Source organism: Trachurus japonicus, chromosome 2 (assembly GCF_045865225.1).
Source record: "Trachurus japonicus isolate A0001 chromosome 2, Traja_1.0".
In the NCBI taxonomy this organism is placed as follows: Eukaryota; Metazoa; Chordata; class Actinopteri; order Carangiformes; family Carangidae; genus Trachurus; species Trachurus japonicus.
This window is the reverse complement of record NC_140908.1, coordinates 15,337,092-15,355,294: the sequence shown is the minus strand read 5'-3', so window position 1 is coordinate 15,355,294 and position 18,203 is coordinate 15,337,092. Positions and strand designations below refer to the sequence as shown.

General features: G+C 40.1%; 1 protein-coding gene across 1 annotated transcript in view; it reads right to left on the bottom strand.

The window, feature by feature from the left end:
- Positions 1-13,543: 13,543 nt before the first annotated feature.
- arhgap1 (Rho GTPase activating protein 1) overlaps positions 13,544-18,203 on the bottom strand; it is a 31,671-nt gene continuing 27,011 nt past the window's right edge. The window contains exon 13 of the mRNA XM_085802607.1: positions 13,544-13,804. Within this exon, the coding sequence (XP_085658733.1) occupies positions 13,637-13,804 (168 nt within the window). The 3' untranslated portion in view covers positions 13,544-13,636. The remainder of the gene's footprint in view (positions 13,805-18,203) is intronic.

Genomic DNA, 18,203 nt, shown 5'->3' with positions numbered 1-18,203 from the left:
GAGCCGTGAGCTGCTCAGAGCTACGCTACGGAGGCTCATTATGGGATTTCTTTGTTTGTTTCCCTCATCAAACTCATCAAATACACAATCCAACAACTCCACAACGCTCTGGTGGACAAGTTGTGAGCTGCACATTCACCACACTATGAGATAATAACACAACGTTACCACACAGAGTTGTTTTAGAGGGAAATTCATGCAAAACCGCTGATGCGTGTTGCCTTCAGGGACAGTTTTTCATCAACAGTCTCTGTATTTCCCTCTAAAACAACTCTGTGTGGTAACGTTGTGTTATTATCTCATAGCGTGGTGAATGTGCAGCTCACAACTTGTCCACCAGAGCGTTGTGGAGTTGTTGGATTGTGTATTTGATGAGTTTGATGATGAGGGAAACCAAGAAATCCCATAATGAGCCTCTGTAGCGTAGCTCTGAGCAGCTCGCGGCTCTGCTCCGCCGTTCTAAAAACAGCTTGCACCGACAATTAAAGGTAACGAACCTACTGTTATGACTATAGGGATTATGGCAATGGGCCAATTTGCCAAAATGTTGAACTATCCCTTTAATGTAGATAAGATAGGATGTTTATATGACTTATGAATTTTTATTTCTTCCTCTTTCAGTTCAACTTTTATCGAATTAAATTATTGTTGCACTGTGACAGGACTGGATCACTGAGGAAGTCGATGTATGAGTGCTGTGTGTTGATTAAAAACTGTTTTCTTCCGAGTTTTGTGGATTTTAATGGCGAATATGATGAATCACAGTTACCATGGAGACTTCTTCCAGCTTTTATTGTGTATTTATTGAGCACATATGCTTGTCTTTTGTCGGTGAACTGGGCTCTGCGGTGGACTGTTGTGTGTCTCTTAGGATAAACACGACTAAGGCTTCATAATATCATCACACATACCTGTTTCAAACATAGGACCTGTGTTTTGTTTCCATGCATGAAGTTAAATGACGGACTAACACAGTGTCTGGTTCATTCTGAGGACATTTCAACATGTTTTTAACAGGGTGAAAGGGATTTTTCACTTAAATCTAACACTACATAAAAAGTAAAAATGCATAAAAACTGATATTTTCCATAAACATTGTCTGGCCTCAGACAGTTGTAATCATGAAAAGAAATCCACCTCTAATCACTGAAAAATTCATTTTTGGGCTGTTTTTTTAAAGAAATTATTGTACGTCACAGAAACCGGCCTGTAAAGGGTTAATTAATTAATTTTATGGTTTGAAATTAACAGTCATTGTAGGAGAGAAGTTAAATGACATAACAAAAAAAAAATGATCTCAAAATATAAAACCATTAAAAAGATATGGCTCACCAACGTGCAGGGTGAAAGGGTGCTAATTTTTAACAGTCTGTAAGGGTTAATCAAATCAATCATTTCTCATTAGACACTGATCTAAAAAGTCTAGAAATTATGACCAGAAGAGATGGTGAAGATCTTCTGGAGCCTGTTTACTTTATATCAATGCATTTATTTTTATTTTTATATACAAAAATACAAATACAAAAATTGAATAGACAATCACAAACACATGTATTGTTGACCATATATATATACACACACACACACACATGGCTACTGAGGTCTCAAAGGGAACCCCAGAAAAACATTTACAAATGCTCATTATTTACTCTTTGTTTATTTATACTTTTATATATTGCTACATGGCCCTACTATGGTTGTTTTGTTTTGTCCCAATGTAGTTACAATAACTGTGGTTTGTCCTTGTTTGTACTATTGTTTTTGTCTTTTGGTTTGTTTGTTTGTTTTGTTTGTTTATTTGTCTGTTTGTTTTTCTATATTGTTGAGAACATGTTTGTCTGTTGAATCTATGTTTGTCTATATGTTTCGACCCCCTCGAAAACGAGATGATACATCTCAAGGGGTTTTATCCAAATAAACAAATTGCTCTTCCCCTGGCACAACAGTATTGATATGTAGGGACATAAGTGTTAATAAAGTTTAAAAAAATAAAAAAGTTGATTACCAGCTGTGTGGACCTGCTACTGATTCCACACACACAACCCATCAGGACAGTCCTAGCTACAAATACCAATCGCCAATTACAAGAAAGGGTGTTGTTTAATTTCTTAATTCTTCTGTCTTTCATTGTGTTACTGAGATAGGCTCTAACTCTAGACCTCTAGACCTCAAGGTACAGTATTATATCGAGCTATGAAGGAGTGGAATGCCCTTCCGAATTATGTTATACAACAAAGAAACATGGTTAGTTTTAAAATGAAACTAAGAGATTATTATTTTGCTCGCAATTTTGACCATTAGTAGCCTATATTTGTAAATTGGGTCCTGGTATTCTTGTTGTGTAGTGATTCAATGTAGGAGCGGGTAACATATGTTAAGTGTTTGTCTTGGATGTTTTGTTTTTGTATTGAGTATGTGTTTTCTGTATGTATTTTTTGTTTTATGTATTAATGTGTTGTGTGTTAATGGTTTGTATTTGTCATTTATTATGATGAAAAGACCCCAGGAAGAATAGCTGCTGCTGCGTGGCAAAAGCTAATGGGGATCTAAATAAACTAAACTAAACTAAACCTCTAGACCTCTAGATCTCTAGATCTCTAGATCTCTAGCTGGAAAAGGAGTCAAACTAGCTATCTAGTTTGTTCTCATGATGCTAGAAGAGGTTGAGGGGTCTGTCGGTCCCTGAACACCAGGATCCTCTCATGATCATCACTCCCCATTTTTTTTTTTTTTTGGGTATCATCTCGTTGTGGTGCAGTGGAGTTGTTCCTTGCCTGTCAACGCAGTGGTCGCGAGATCGAGACCATGCACAGTTTTCATCATCATCATCATCATCATCATCCTGCTCCAAAACAATCTGATCAACAAAGACCAACCAAACATGTCAATGAAGGAGACTGTCAACACAGCTGACAGCTTTTGTTATGTATGTTGTTGTGCAGCCGTACGAGTCAGTACAAGTTCCAACACATCTCATCTCATCTCATCTTAGATCTGGTGCTGGTGTAGTGGATCTCGTTTTGGCTTTGGACTCAAGAGATTGTTGGTTCGAGTCCTGGTGTTGGCTTCTTGGTTTTCTCCTTAAGTTGCTGCTTTGATGATGTCAGATACACTATGACCGATGTCTCTCTCACACAGATTAATGGTTGAGTGGGTTACGCTGCTGCTTTGCGTGCAGCAGGCCATGGGTTTGATCCTGAGAGCAGACAGTGAGAAGTTGTCTCCTTAAGTTTCTTTGTAGCTGCTCTGACGATGTCAAATACACTATGACCAGTAAATTGTCTTGGGCTCGGTGGTCGAGTGTGTTGCGTTACAGCTTTGGGTAGCGAAGATCATGGGTTCGAGCCCAAGTGGCTTCTTGGTTTCCTCCTTAAGTTTCTTTGTAGCTGCGTTGACGATGTCAAATACACTACGACCAGCAACTATGTCACACCGATTAATGGTACAGTGGGTTGCGCTGCCGCTTTGGGTGCAGCAGACAACGGGTTCAAGCCCCAGGGAGGACAGTGAGAGGTTTTCTCTTTAAGTTTCTTTGTAGCTGCTCTGACGATGTCAAATACACTATGACCAGTGAATTGTCTCGGGCTCGGTGGTCGAGTGTGTTGCGTTACCGCTTTGGGTAGCGAAGATCACGGGTTCGAGCCCCAGTGGGAGCAGTCCCCTCCCCTCCCCAACGGTGGGACAGAAGAAGGCCGGACAAGGGCGTTACCAACTAATGACCGGCCCCTACCGGTCACGACCTGACTCGACCCGACCTGACCGGCCCCTACCGGGCCTGACCCGACCCGACCGGATCCGACTGGTCCCAACCCGACTTATGTGTCGTTCGTCTCGTTCGTCTCTGTGTTGTGTTGTGTTGTTCGTCCGTCTGTATGAATGCGTGAATGAATGTGATTAAATAGGTCCTAAATAGGAACTAAAAGTAGAATTGACTACATAAAAGTAGAAAAATAAAAGTAATAATAAGTAACTAAAAGTAAGTAGTAAATAAAAATAAACTAAAGTAAGAACTATTATTAACTATTACTGTATTTTTAAGTAATAAAGTCAATAAAATCCCACTTATTTACTCACTTCTGATACATGACTCCAACCGGCGTTCTTCCTTTCTCTCTGTCCCCCCTGAGGATCGAACCCATGGTCTGCTACATCCAAAGCGGTAGCAGTACCCACTATACCATTAATCGGTGTGACAGAGACAATGGTCTTAGTGTATTTGACATCGTCAAAGCAGCACATACAAAGAAACTTAAGGAGAAAACCTCTCTCTGTCCCCCTTGAGGATTGAACCCGTGGTCTGCTGCACCCAAAGCTGTAACGCAAACCACTGTACCATTAATCGGTGTGACATAGTCACTGGTCGTAGTGTATTTGACATCGTCAACGCAGCTACAAAGAAACTTAAGGAGGAGACCAAGAAGCCACTTGGGCTCGAACCCGTGATCTTCGCTACCCAAAGCGGTAACGTAACCCACTCGACCACCGAGTCCGAGACAAGCCACTGGTCATAGTGTATTTGACATCGTCAGAGCAGCTACAAAGAAATTTAGAGAGAAAACTTCTCACCGCCAGCTCTTGGGATCGTACCCGTGGTCTGCTGTATGCAAAGCAGCAGCACAACCCACTCAACCATTAATCGGGGTGACATAATCAGTGGTCGTAGTGTATCTGACATCGTCAAAGCAGCTACAAAGACACTTAAGGAGAAAAGTTCTCACTGCGTCACTGTCCCCCCTGGGATCGAACTCATGGTCTGCTGCACCCAAAGCAGCAGCGCAAACCACTCAACCATTAAACGGTGTGAGATAGTCATTAGTCGTAGTGTATCTGTATCGTCAAAGCAGCACATACAAAGAAACTTCAGGAGAAAACCAAGAAGCCAACACCAGGACTCGAACCAACAATCTCTTGAGTCCAAAGCCAAAACGAGATCCACTACACCAGCACCAGATCTAAGATGAGATGAGATGAGATGTGTTGGAACTTGTACTGACTCGTACGGCTGCACAACAACATCCATAACAAAAGTTGTCAGCTGTGTTGACAGTCTCCTTCATTGACATGTTTGGTTGGTCTTTGTTGATCAGATTGTTTTGGAGCAGGATGATGATGATGATGTTGATGATGATGAAAACTGTGCATGGTCTCGATCTCGCGACCACTGCGTTGACAGGCAAGGAACAACTCCATTGCACCACGACGAGATGATACAAAAAAAAAAAAAAAAAATGGGGAGTGATGATCGTGAGAGGGTAAAGGTAAAGGTACTTTATTTGTCACATATACAGCTAGTAAGTAACACAATGAAAGACAGAAGAATTAAGAAATTAAACAACACCCTTTCTTGTAATTGGCGATTGGTATTTGTAGCTAGGACTGTCCTGATGGGTGGTGTGTGTGGAATCAGTAGCAGGTCCACACAGCTGGTAATCAACTTTTTTATTTTTTACTTTATTAACACTCATGTACATATCAATACTGTTGTGGCAGGGGAAGAGCAATATATAAAAGTATATACAAAGAGTAAATAATGAGCATTTGTAAATGTTTTTCTGGGGTTCCCTTTGAGACCTCAGTAGCCATGTGTGTATTCAGTAGGTTTATGTATGACCAGTTCATTGTAACTGTACATACTAATCTATTGGAGACCAGAGTCTGGTTGAGAACGACAGTCAACATATGGTCATTGTCCCCACCACTTTTCAAAGTAAACTGACGCCCTTGTTTTTATCTTTTAACTCACGGTGAGTTGGAGCGACGTTGACGCGTCTCAGGTGATCTTCAGGTGTGTTTACCTCACACAGGTGAACCAGGAAGTGAACCGGAAGTGGCTGCGGCGGCTTTAACGGCAGCGCCACCTGGCGGCGAGGAGGATAGATAGATAGATAGATAGATAGATAGATAGATAGATAGATAGATAGATAGATAGGGGGAGGAAGAAAGAAAGAAAGGTAAAAGACAGATAGGGATAGATAGAAAGAAAGAAGTAAAAAGACAAAGAAACGGGGTCGAAAGAAAGAAAGAAAGAGACAGACAGAGAGGGGGTAAAGAAGAAGATACAGGGGGGGGGAAGAAAGAAAGAAAGGTAAAAGACAGATAGGGGTAGATAGAAAGAAAGAAAAAGACAAAGCAAAAAGACAAAAGTAAAAAGACAAAGAAACAGGGTAGAAAGAAAGAAAGAGGGGCTAAAGAAAGAAAGAACTCGACGTTTGTTAGCCTAGCGCTCATAGTTCATTGTTTTGAATTGAAAAATGATAGATAGATAGATAGATAGATAGATAGATAGATAGATAGATAGATAGATAGATAGATAGATAGATAGATAGATAGATAGATAGATAGATAGATAGATAGATAGATAGCTTGTTTATCCTGTTACAGCGTCTGTCTGACGTCTGCCCGATTTCACGTGAATGCAACATAAAGAATACGTCCAATATGCAACCGCACCGCTAGATGGGGGGAATTCCTACATATTTAATTAATCAACCAATCAATCAATTTATTATTTAAAGTGTAAAATCACCATGGTACATGGTCTCAATACACAAAACAAACAAAACAAATAATAAAAAAACATTAGAAAAACACCAGAGGAAAAGATTTAACAGTTAAAAGTCCGTTTACAATAATAACAGCCAATAAAACAATAGTAAAACACCAGAGGAAAATGCTAAAATTAGTTAGTTTAATCCAAAATATTGGGTAAAAAGGTAAGTTTTAAGACGGGACTTAAAAATTGCGTGGATGTAGCCTAATTACTTAGCAGTTAGCATCATGATATCTGCGTTATTAGTTTCAGACAGTGGAGTTTAGTGTTATATTCAGTAAAAATGTAATTAAGTATTTGTGTATCATATAAATAATCCACCATCTTGTCTTCTTCCCATAGTGCATCTCTTCTAATGTAGGTAAATACTGTATGCGCTGTAAAAAATAAACGGTAGCCACTTGTCTTTCATTCACCAGTTATTTATTGTTTGCACACATTAATATTACAGTATATCACCAGTATATCAGACATATATGAGACTAATATCCACAACATATCAAAAGTAAAAGGATGAAAAAAACAAAACAAACAAACATCAGAGTTAAGAAAATAAGATCAATAACTATCAATAAATCAGCTGGAAAACCACGTGATTTTCTCGCACGGAAATATTCTTCACTGTCACCATGACAACAGTTACAGTACGAAGATCCATAGATTAGACAGGGCTGTAATCGATCAGCAGAGTTAAAGGAGAAACAGAATCTGACCTGGAGTCAGATTATTGAAAAGCTGCGAAATGATAATAATGAATATATTAATTAATTAATTAGTGTGTTAACTTGATACTGAACATGAAAAAAAATTCAAAATAAAATACCATACCGTGAGAAAACCAAGATTTATGAATGAAATGACTGAATCAGTGATGATTTGGATGTGAATTAATTTGAAGTGTTTATGAATAGAAATGCAGCTTTAATCCTCTTCACATGTGGTGGTTCATGTTCATCAGGTTCAGTTCTTTAAGCCTGTGATTGTCCATTACAGCTGAGCTGCGTTCAACCACGCCGACGCCTTCAAACTGTTAAAGGGATAGTAGCATTTTCTTTAAAAGTGGGGTTGTATGATCTCCAAATAGCCCCTAAGTACTTTAATTGAAGTAGAAGACTCTCTGCACTCCTCCCGTTAGCAACGCCAGCCCATAATAGCCCTGCCCAGAGATTTACAACATACAGTGTTGTGAACAGACCCAAAGAAACGGCCTATTTTCACGGCCTAAAAGAGGTTTTACCTGAAAAAATAATACACAGTTCCTTTGTTCACTATAATATAATTTTTTCCAGCCCTTCAAAGTTCAGGAAAAACACAGTTTTTATTTGGACCTAACCAACTGCTGATCGGCGGGCGCTCACCCTGGGCGGAGGGATACGTGAGTTGGTTCGGTCCAAATAAAAACTGTGTTTTTCCTGCACTTTGACGGGCTGGAAAATATTATATTATAGCGTTAGCCTCATAGCATAATTGCCTAAGTCATTTTTTGGCCAAATTGAGATATCTGCCTAACTTTCCTCTCCTACCACTGCTGCATCACCTTGCCTTATTGGCTGTGTCCTCAACCAATCAGAACACTTTTAGAGTCCAAAATCACTATCTGCCTAAGTCATCTTTTTGACTTTGCTTGCTAGAAATTGTGTTTTTTCTTTTTTTCCCGAAAATGTTCAAATATGACTTATGAGGCAATTATGCTATTAGGCTAACGATATTAGCCAACAATGGAACTGTGTATTATTTTTCCAGGTAAAACCTCTTTTAGGCCGTGAAAATAGGCCGTTTCTTTGGGTCCATTCACAACACTGTATGTTGTAAATCTCTGGGCAGGGCTATTATGGGCTGGCGTTGCTAACGGGAGGAGTGCAGAGAGTCTTCTACTGCAATTAAAGTACTTAGGGGCTATTTGGAGATCATACAACCCCACTTAAAAAAAAAATGCTACTATCCCTTTAACAAACGCGCAACACGCTCCGTTGAACGCAACTCGTTTTCTTATTAATCTATGGCAGAAACGGGCACACTGGCACTTTGATGGCTAAATCACATGACCACTTAGGGGAAACAGATAAGGCACGGGCATGCACACACACACACACACACACACACACACACACACGTTTGCTGTTGTCTAAAAAAACTTTATTTCATCAATTTTATTTTAAATGGGTTGTCAACAGGGCCGTATAAGAGAGAAAGGTGGTGATAATTCAAGGGGCCCAGCGCCCAGTGGGGCCCATTAAAAAAAACGCAGTAGTAGGGATGTCACGATTACTTGTTTTCACAATTAATCGCGGTATTAAACGCCACAATTAATTGATCGTAAAGATTCCTAAATACCGTCACTTTCCCAAAAAGAAAGATCATGTATGAACCGTATATGCAGATGTGCTCCAAAGTGAAGGTGAATGCTGAGATACTGGTCCATTTACCTAAAGTAACATTGAATTGATGGGAATTTAAATGCTAGAGTGTCATTTGTAATTAAAAAAAAAAAAGATTAAAAGTAACTTAAACATTTGGTATCGATGACACGTCCCCTGGCGGATGAATAATAGGTCATATTTTAATAGATATTTAAAATATTTTATAATTAGTAATGTATATTTAACCATATTTGATTTTACACATTAATACTGTTGTGAAATTAATTAATGCATAATAATCGTGATAATCGTAATACCGTGATTATTTCTCTGACAATAATCGAACCAAAAAAAATCTATTATCGTGACATCCCTACGCAGTCGTCTAATCTTTTTATGACTGAATTATTCTGAATAAGAATGCTGCATTAGCATTAAAACAAAATAAATAAAAAAAATAAAAAAATGATAATACATACGTAGTCTAAGAAAAAAAACTGGAAAAGTTCAGGGGGGGGCACTTTAATATTCTTTAAAGGGGCTCAGAATTCCTAGCAACGGCCCTGGTTGTCAACCCTGACAACAGCAACAATAACACACACTCACTCACCCCTATACACACACACACAGAGCCCTAGTTTAAAATCTTTTACCTATATATTTTAACCCTTGCAGTTCCAACATGCTGGGTCCACATTTACACACACACACGCACACACACGCACATACACACACACATATATACACTAATAGCATGTCAACTAGCAGGGCATTGACATGAGTGGGAGTCACGACAGGTAAACATCTGAAATTGATTTTCTTTTCTTTTTTTTAATCTTTTTTTTTTTTGGTTTTGTGTGTTTTGGTGTTTTTTTATTCCACTTATATCACTTTACTATGTTTCAACTACTGACATTTGGAAATTTGGCCACTGATGAAATTACAATAACTCTTGGGTTATTATTATATAATAATAATAATAATAGGAGGAGGCTTTTATTTTGACACAGGAAGTGAAGAGCTTTGGACGAGCCGACTCTGTGACGACGCTGAGATGAGATGAGGACGTTTAACGATAAACTTAAGGCTTTGGAAAACAATAAAACATAAAGCTTGAAGATGTTGTAGCTCGAGGTGGAATTAGGGACTGCATTTCCCAGAATCCTCCTTTTTTAAATTCACTATATTACTTCCTGTAATGAACAAAAACCCAAATTTCACATTAAAGCGTTCCAACACAGGAAGGACAGGAAGACTTTTACTGTGAAAAATGGGGGATGAATACGCCTGTGCTCAGGGCCGTTGTATAGGGGAGAAAGGTGATGATAATTCTAGGTAAAAAACCCCAGTAGTCTAATCTTTGTATGACTGATTTATTCTGCGTAAGACCCTGACTAATACTCATAGTACACTGTAAAAACTCAACATCTTTCCAAGAATATTTGTCTTATTTCTTGTCCAAATGTCTCATTTCTAGTCAAAACTAATCTCTTTCCACTTAAAATAAGACCCATGACCTAAAAATCAACTTGTTTTTAGATCATTTTCACTTAAATTCACAATAAATAGAAAAATCTGCCAGTGAAAGTAAGTTTTTTGTGCTTGTAATAAGGAAGAAAAACTTGCTCCACTATCAGATTTTTCTACTTATTCCAAGTGAAAATCTGCTTGAAAGGAGTAAAAAGTGTCTAAAAACAAGCTGCTTTTAATATGATGAGTCTTATTTTAAGTAGAATGAGATTTGTTTTGACTAGAAATGACATTTTGACTAGAAATAAGACAAATATTCTTGGTAAGATACTTGAGTTTTTGCAGTGTAATGCTGCATTAGCATCAAAACAAAGAAGGCTAAATAAAAAACGATAATACATACGTAGTCTAAGACCACTTTAGTATTCTTTAAGGGGGCCCAGAATTCCTAGCAACGGCCCTGCCTGTGCTACTGTGCCGTACCATTAAAAACAGAATGTCACCGTGGCAACAGAGGGGGAAACACTGTTATTGTATAAACGCGATAAGATAAGAATGAATTACAGCATCGAACTGATTGTCCAAAACATCTGAGACCATCTGGGTCCAGTCGCACAAAGTCATTTAAGATTTCACTTAGAATAAACACTTAACCTTAAGTCTTCTCTTTAAGGGTTCAACGCAACTTCCTGTTATTTTTAAGACATTTCCAAATGTCCTTAAGATTAAAACAAACCAAAAAAACATAACGTTATTCTGCGAAATTGCCCTTAAGCGGATTTGTGCAACCAGCGCCCAGAAGAACCTCAGGCTGTTTGTCCTCAAGAACTGATCCCAGACCTGATATCCCTTTAGAATCAGGTTTTAAACTGGAAACCTGCGTTATTAAAGGGATAGTTCACCCAAAATTCAAATTTCACTACTCATTATCTACTCACCCTCATGTCGACTAAGAGCTGGGAGGATTTTCAGAGTCCTCCGTGCCTGTATTTGTCCATATGATGGTTGTGAATGGAGCTCACTTTTCTTCGTAACAAAAAGACACACCAAAAAACATCCAGATACCTCCATGCTGCTCGTCTGTAATGTCCCTCTTGTATTGAAGCCCCGACATGAGAAATTGTTCCGAAAAAAATTAAATAAGTCTATATTTTAAGCTTGTTTGTAGCGGAAGCTCCCAGTGTCTCAGTTCACTGCTCTTCCTGTGTGACCGGTGGGACAATTTCTCATGTCGGGGCTTTAATACAAGACGGACATTACAGACGAGCAGCATGGAGGTATTTGGATGTTTTTTGGTGTGTCTTTTTGGACAAAGAAAAGTGAGCACCATTCATAACCATCATATGGACAAATACTGCTGCACGGAGCCCCGCTGTAACTCAGAGAAGGAACGGAGGACTCTGAAAAGTAGATAATGAGTGAAATTTGGGTGAACTATCCCTTTAACTACGGTAATTAAAAGACCCTGTTACGCTGCGATACGAAGGATGTAGTACGATCCGATGTGCGGAGAGAAGAACAACTTGGTGTGCAGCTCTTGGATGCTACGGAAAATTAAAAAAACAACACAATCACAAAATGACTTCAACGTTCCAGTCAGGCTTTGGCCCCGCCCCCATCGATCGATCAGATCGGATCGACGATTGACGATTCACCTGAAATTTATTTGCCTGCACTTATCAACATATGAACCGGTCAGACAGACGTTCGTTCGTTCGTCGACTCGGCAGTAATCCAGGGCCAATCAGAACGCGGATGAACGACGCTAGAGGCTAGATGAAATGCGATTGGTCCGCTGGGATGATGGGGGGGTGTTTGGACTAAGTGCTGTAGGTAGAAGTAGAGCACTGGAATAAAAGAGAGGAAGGACACCTCCATTGACTCACATGGTAAGGGTTTAAGGGTTTAAGGGTTTAAGGGTTTAAGGGTTTAAGGGTTTTGCCCCCTAGTGGCAGGATATGGGTATTGCAAAAGCGAAGCCCAGAAAACCCATTCACTCCAATGTATTGAATGTGTGTTGTCCACTTGCTTTGTAAATGGATGAAAACGGCCGTGTTTTTGTTTTTAGGTGTCTTGGTCATATCAAATTACACTTATAATTTGTTTATTACAAAATATAGATTGAAACATTAATGTACAGTGTTTTACTCTCCTATGTGTTAATGTTTATCTGTAAAGGGTCCTCAATGATGCTATTAACGTGGGTGATCTATAAATGTCCTTAAATTATTGAAAACACCCAGGGCCGTTGTATAGGGGAGAAATCTTTCCAAGAATATTTGTCTTATTTCTTGTCCAAATGTCTAATTTCTAGTCAAAACTAATCTCTTTCCACTTAAAATAAGACTCATAACCTAAAAATTTACGTTTTTTTTTAGATCATTTTCACTTGTTTCGAACAAATTTTCACTTGAAATAAGTAGAAAAATCTGCCAGTGAAAGCACGTTTTTTGTGCTTGTAATAAGGAAGAAAAACTTGTTCCATTATCAGATTTTTTCTACTTATTTCAAGTGAAAATCCTGCTTTTAATATGATGAGTCTTATTTTAAGTAGAATGAGATTTGTTTTGACTAGAAATTAGACAAATATTCTTGTTTTGACAAAACTTTATTAACCCTGGTCGTGCAAAGCGCCACACTGCAAAAACATTCTTGTCAAAATGTCTAATTTCTAGTCAAAACTAATCTCTTTACACTTAAAATAAGACTCATCACCTAAAAATGAACTTGTTTTTAGATCATTTTCACTTGTTTCAAACTAATTTTCACTTGAAATAAGTAGAAAAATCAGCAAAAAGCAAGTTTTTTTGTGCTTGTAGTAATAAGGAAGAAAAACTTAACCCCGCTACCAGATGATTTCAAGTGAAAATCAGCTTGAAAGAAGTACAAAGTGTCTAAAAACAAGCTGCTTTTAATATGATGAGTCTTATTTTAAGTAGAATGAGATTTGTTTTGACTAGAAATGACATTTTGACCAGAAATAAGACAAATATTCTTGGTAAGATACTTGAGTTTTTGCAGTGTAATGCTGCATTAGCATCAAAACAAAGAAGGCTAAATAATACGCTTTTGCAATTCCCATATTCGTCCACCAGGAGGCGCTGCCATTGGACCAATGCTGTCGTTACTCTCTTTTACAGAGCTCTAGGTAGAAGTACCTGATGAAGACTAAATGCTGAATGAGAGGAGGAAGAGGGAGGAAGAGGAGGGAGGGGGAAGGGTCACAGTGGTGATGTCACTGCTGGGGGGGCGGGGCTCAGGTGAAGACCAGGTGCTGCTGGTCCAGCAGGGTCCTGGTGAAGTTGTTGATTGGCCCGATGGCGCTGAGCGACATGGCGTTGTCCCGCCCCCACAGCAGGTTGGGGCCGAAGACCACGGCCAGGTTGCTGTTGGTCATCTTGTTCACCTCGCTGTTGGCCGACACCTACACAACACAACACAACACAACACAACACAACACAACACAACACAACACAACACAACACAACACAACACACCGTGTTAGTGGTAACACACCAGAGATGTTCACAAGTCTTTTTTGCAAGTCCAAGTCAAGTCTCAAGTCTCTAAAAAATAAGTCTCCTGTCTCTTCTGGTTGTAATGACCCTTTATCATCTGCTGCTATCCGGTCTAGGCTACTAAGGATACTGCACAGCTAAATCTAAGAGATTCAAAGCATTTACTGTAGGTTATTATCACTCCTTTATCTATACAGTATTGATTAGTTGTTTAGGCTATTAGCATATGATCACTTTAAACAGGATATTGCAATGCAATATGAAGAAAACACACAATGAAAGCTTTCCTTTAAAGGAAACTGAACAGAATCAAGGCTGCTCTGTCCCTCTGCACTGGCCTTTCCTCTCTTTTTTTGCTTTGTTGAATTCAGAAAACCCAGATGAACAACATGGAAAATGATTTAGGCTGTTAATTATAGGTCATTAGATCTGGATGGTACCTATAGCTCACATCTTTATGTGCAGCAAAACCTTTCTGGAACCGCATGTTTCTGAGAGAAGAACTGGTTGTTGTTATTATTTCTTTAATTAGCTCCGTCAACTCATGGGGGCGTGTCGACATGTCCAGACTTCCATACATAGCCTACAGGCCTTCAGTCATATTTCGCAGCAAAAACATAAATAAACAGGAGGATTTATCCTACAGTAGCCTGATATGTGCCAGTTATGCAGCAGCTAGTCCCCGTGAAGGCAGGTCTGACAACAAATTGACGTCGAACCTCACGTGTAGGCTACGGACGGTGCCGCTATTTTAAACCACCACGCTATGAGATAATGACGGAACGATACGAAACGGAGCCGTTTTCGAGGTAAATTCATACAAAACCGCTGATGCGCGTTGCGTTCAGGGACAGTTTTTCAGCAAGCAGTCTCCGTATTTACCCTGTATTTACCTCGAAAACGGCTCCGTTTCGTATCGTTCCGTCATTATCTCATAGCGTGGTGGTTGTGCAGCTCACAACTTGTCTACAAAAGCGCTGTGGAGTTTTGGGATGTTGAATTTGATGAGTTTAATGAGGGAAACCAAGAAATTCCCTTAGCCTCCATAGCGTAGCTCTGAGCAGCCAGCTGCTGCGCTCCGCCGTACTGAAAATAGCTTACACCTACAATTAAAGGTAATGAACCTACTGCTATGACTATAGCGATTATGGCAATGGGCCAATTTGCCAAAATGTTGAACTATCCCTTTAAGTAAAAGTGAAAGTACTGATCCAAATATCTACTCAAGTAAAAGTAAAAAGTACAGGCTTTGAAATTTACTCAAAAATATTATTAAGAGTAAAAAGTATTTCCATTGCACGATTCACTGCAAAGCAAATAACCACACGATAATTTATCTTGAATCCATTTCATCAATGTTATTGTTTAAACAAACATTGTTCACACAGCCTAAGTTTACCTGCCGGACACAAAATATATCCTAATCTACTTCACTATGGTCAATCGTAGGCATTTGTATTGTACACTTCAGGTTTACACATCACACTTATGAACATTACATTTTGGACCAGGATTGGCTTCTAAACTGTGGTGTCACAAATCATGCTCGTAGTCCCAATTAATAATCTTGTGGATTGAGACACTTTATGGGGGGTTATTATTTATGGCCCTTTTCCACTAGCGCGACTCGGCTCGACACGTCTCTGTTAGTTTTGTTTGGTTTTTTTTGTTTTGTTTTTTTTGGGGCTTTTCCACTAGTACTCAGCTCAAGTCGAGCTGTAATTTTATTTTGCCGTGGAAACCCTGATATATTAAAAAAAGTCCGACCACCACCGCTTCCTTCCTCCATGCTGCTGCCTCCATGTTGCTGCTACAGTACAAGTTGGTAACTCGGTTCTCTCTCTACCGCCCCCCCCCCTCCCCCCATCCCTCTTCTTCTCCCTCTTTCCCTCTCTAGTTCGTCACGTCTTTTACCGGTGCTTTTACGTCGTGTCAAAAAAAAAAAGTAACGAGCCTGTTTTTACAATGTAAGGAGTAGAAAGTACATATTTTTGCGTATAAATGTAGGGAGTAAAAGTAAAAAGTCGTCAGAAAAGTAAAGTACAGATACCTGAAAAATCTACTTAAAGGGATAGTTCACCCTAGAATGATATTTCGCTCATTATCTCCTCCCCCTCATGTGGACTAAGGGCTGGAAGAAGTTTCAGAGTCCTCCGTCCCTTCTCTGAGTTACAGGGGGTCTCGGCGTAGCAGTGCATGTCCATATAACGGTTGCAAAGGGACACCGGAGCTCTTCGTAAAAAAACACACACAAAAAAACATCCAAATACCTCCATGATGCTCGTATGTAATGTCCGTCTTGTGCTGAAGCCCCAAATTGCGTAATTGTCCCGAAAAAAATTAAATAAGTCTATATTTTAAGCTTGTTTGTAGCGGAAGCTTCTCGAAGCTCCTCTTCCTGGTCCGTCCAAATCTCGCGTGATTCGCAGTAACGACGGCCGGCGCAAATCACGCGAGATTTGGACGGACCAGGAAGAGGAGCTTCGAGAAGCTTCCGCTACAAACAAGCTTAAAATATAGACTTATTTCATTTTTTTCGGGACAATTACGCAATTTGGGGCTTCAGCACAAGACGGACATTACATACGAGCATCATGGAGGTATTTGGATGTTTTTTTGTGTGTGTTTTTTTACGAAGAGCTCCGGTGTCCCTTTACAACCGTTATATGGACATGCACTGCTACGCTAAGACCCCCTGTAACTCAGAGAAGGGACGGAGGACTCTGAAACTTCTTCCAGCCCTTAGTCAACATGAGGGTGAGTAGATAATGAGCGAAATATCATTCTAGGGTGAACTATCCCTTTAAGTACAGTAACAAAGTATTTGTACTTCGTTACTTGCCACCTCTGCTCTTTAGACTCTGGTGTTTGGCTGCACTCTGTAGGAGTTCAATATAAAGATCTACCTCCATCTGAGTAACGTTACCGGCCATGTGGCGCTGCTCCGCTACTGGTGTGTTAACGGCAAAAAAAAAAAAAAAAAAAAGGTTTGTCGGTCGTCCTGTCAGGAGGGAGGCACGAGCCAAAAAAATAATGATTGTTCACGAGTCTCAAAACACGAGTCTGAGTCCAGTCTGAAGTCTCTGTGGGTGAGACACACACACACACACACACACACACACACACTGACACACACACAGTGGCCCTCATTTATCAAACTTGCGCAGGATCTGGTGTAGATTCTGGTGTAAATATCAGCGAGCACCAAGTGTCACGTGTGATTTACTAAAAGTGTGTACGCTGCTGATTTCGGCGTAGAACCGGCGTGGTGGTGATAAATCCGGCGGCTGAAAACGAGCGTCATTTAAATGTCACGCCCCGATATATTCCTGCTTTAGAGGCGTCGCCCTGCCCCTTTTACGACATGGAGACACGGAAGACGGCCAAGAAGACGGACTTTACCGACATTACCGCGTTGAACAGGGAGAGGGCGGCAACATTAAATATCTGGACATTGATAGATTGATAGGTTTTGTGATTGATAAGCGTCATCCCGGTGGATGGAGGCTGCAGACGCACGTGTCACCGACCACGTCAGGAAACCCAGCGACCTCATGAAACGCTCCTGCAGTTTACTAAACACAAGTGACTGAGGAGAAATCACAGGCATATTACTGCTGCGAACGCGACTTTATGACCATCAGCACCGCTGGCATGGTTCGGCTGATGGAGGGATGTGAAACACCGGCCCGATGTCCCGCTGACAGGTCCCGGTGGCGAGGGAAAAAAAAAAAAAGAAAAACACTCCGCCACGGAGATCAGCTGCACCTGGACAGGTAGCGGAGCCCCCCCCCCCCGGGCTCCGGTGTCCGGCAGAGAGAGAGACTGAGGAGCCGTCCGGTCATGCTCTGGTGCTGCAGATGTTGGACGTTTGTGTCTGTGATCTAACAATAACAGGTCTGTCTGTCATTGACTGTTTCTGTTGACACATCTGATTAATGAGCATCTGTCACGTCGTGGTTTTTAATTCATCTCAGTTGCTCAAAATAAAAGTCGAGTTAAATTTTCAACACGGACTTGGTTGTAGCGTTTCTCTTTTTTGGCTACTTTTTATCTTTTTATCAATATAAACAACAACAACAACATGTGGTCCACATCGCTGCGTTATTAGACTATGGTTTAATAATCATTCTGACACAGCAGCACTCCTTCCTGCTGTTCTACGCTGGTTCCAAATGTACGTACACCTGGTCAGAGCTGGCGTGAGATTTGTGCGTACCGTACGCTCACGCTCAGATTGATAAATGCCGATCCTTGCGGTGAATTTGGTGTACACCCATTTTTTTGGTGTACGCAAGTTTCATA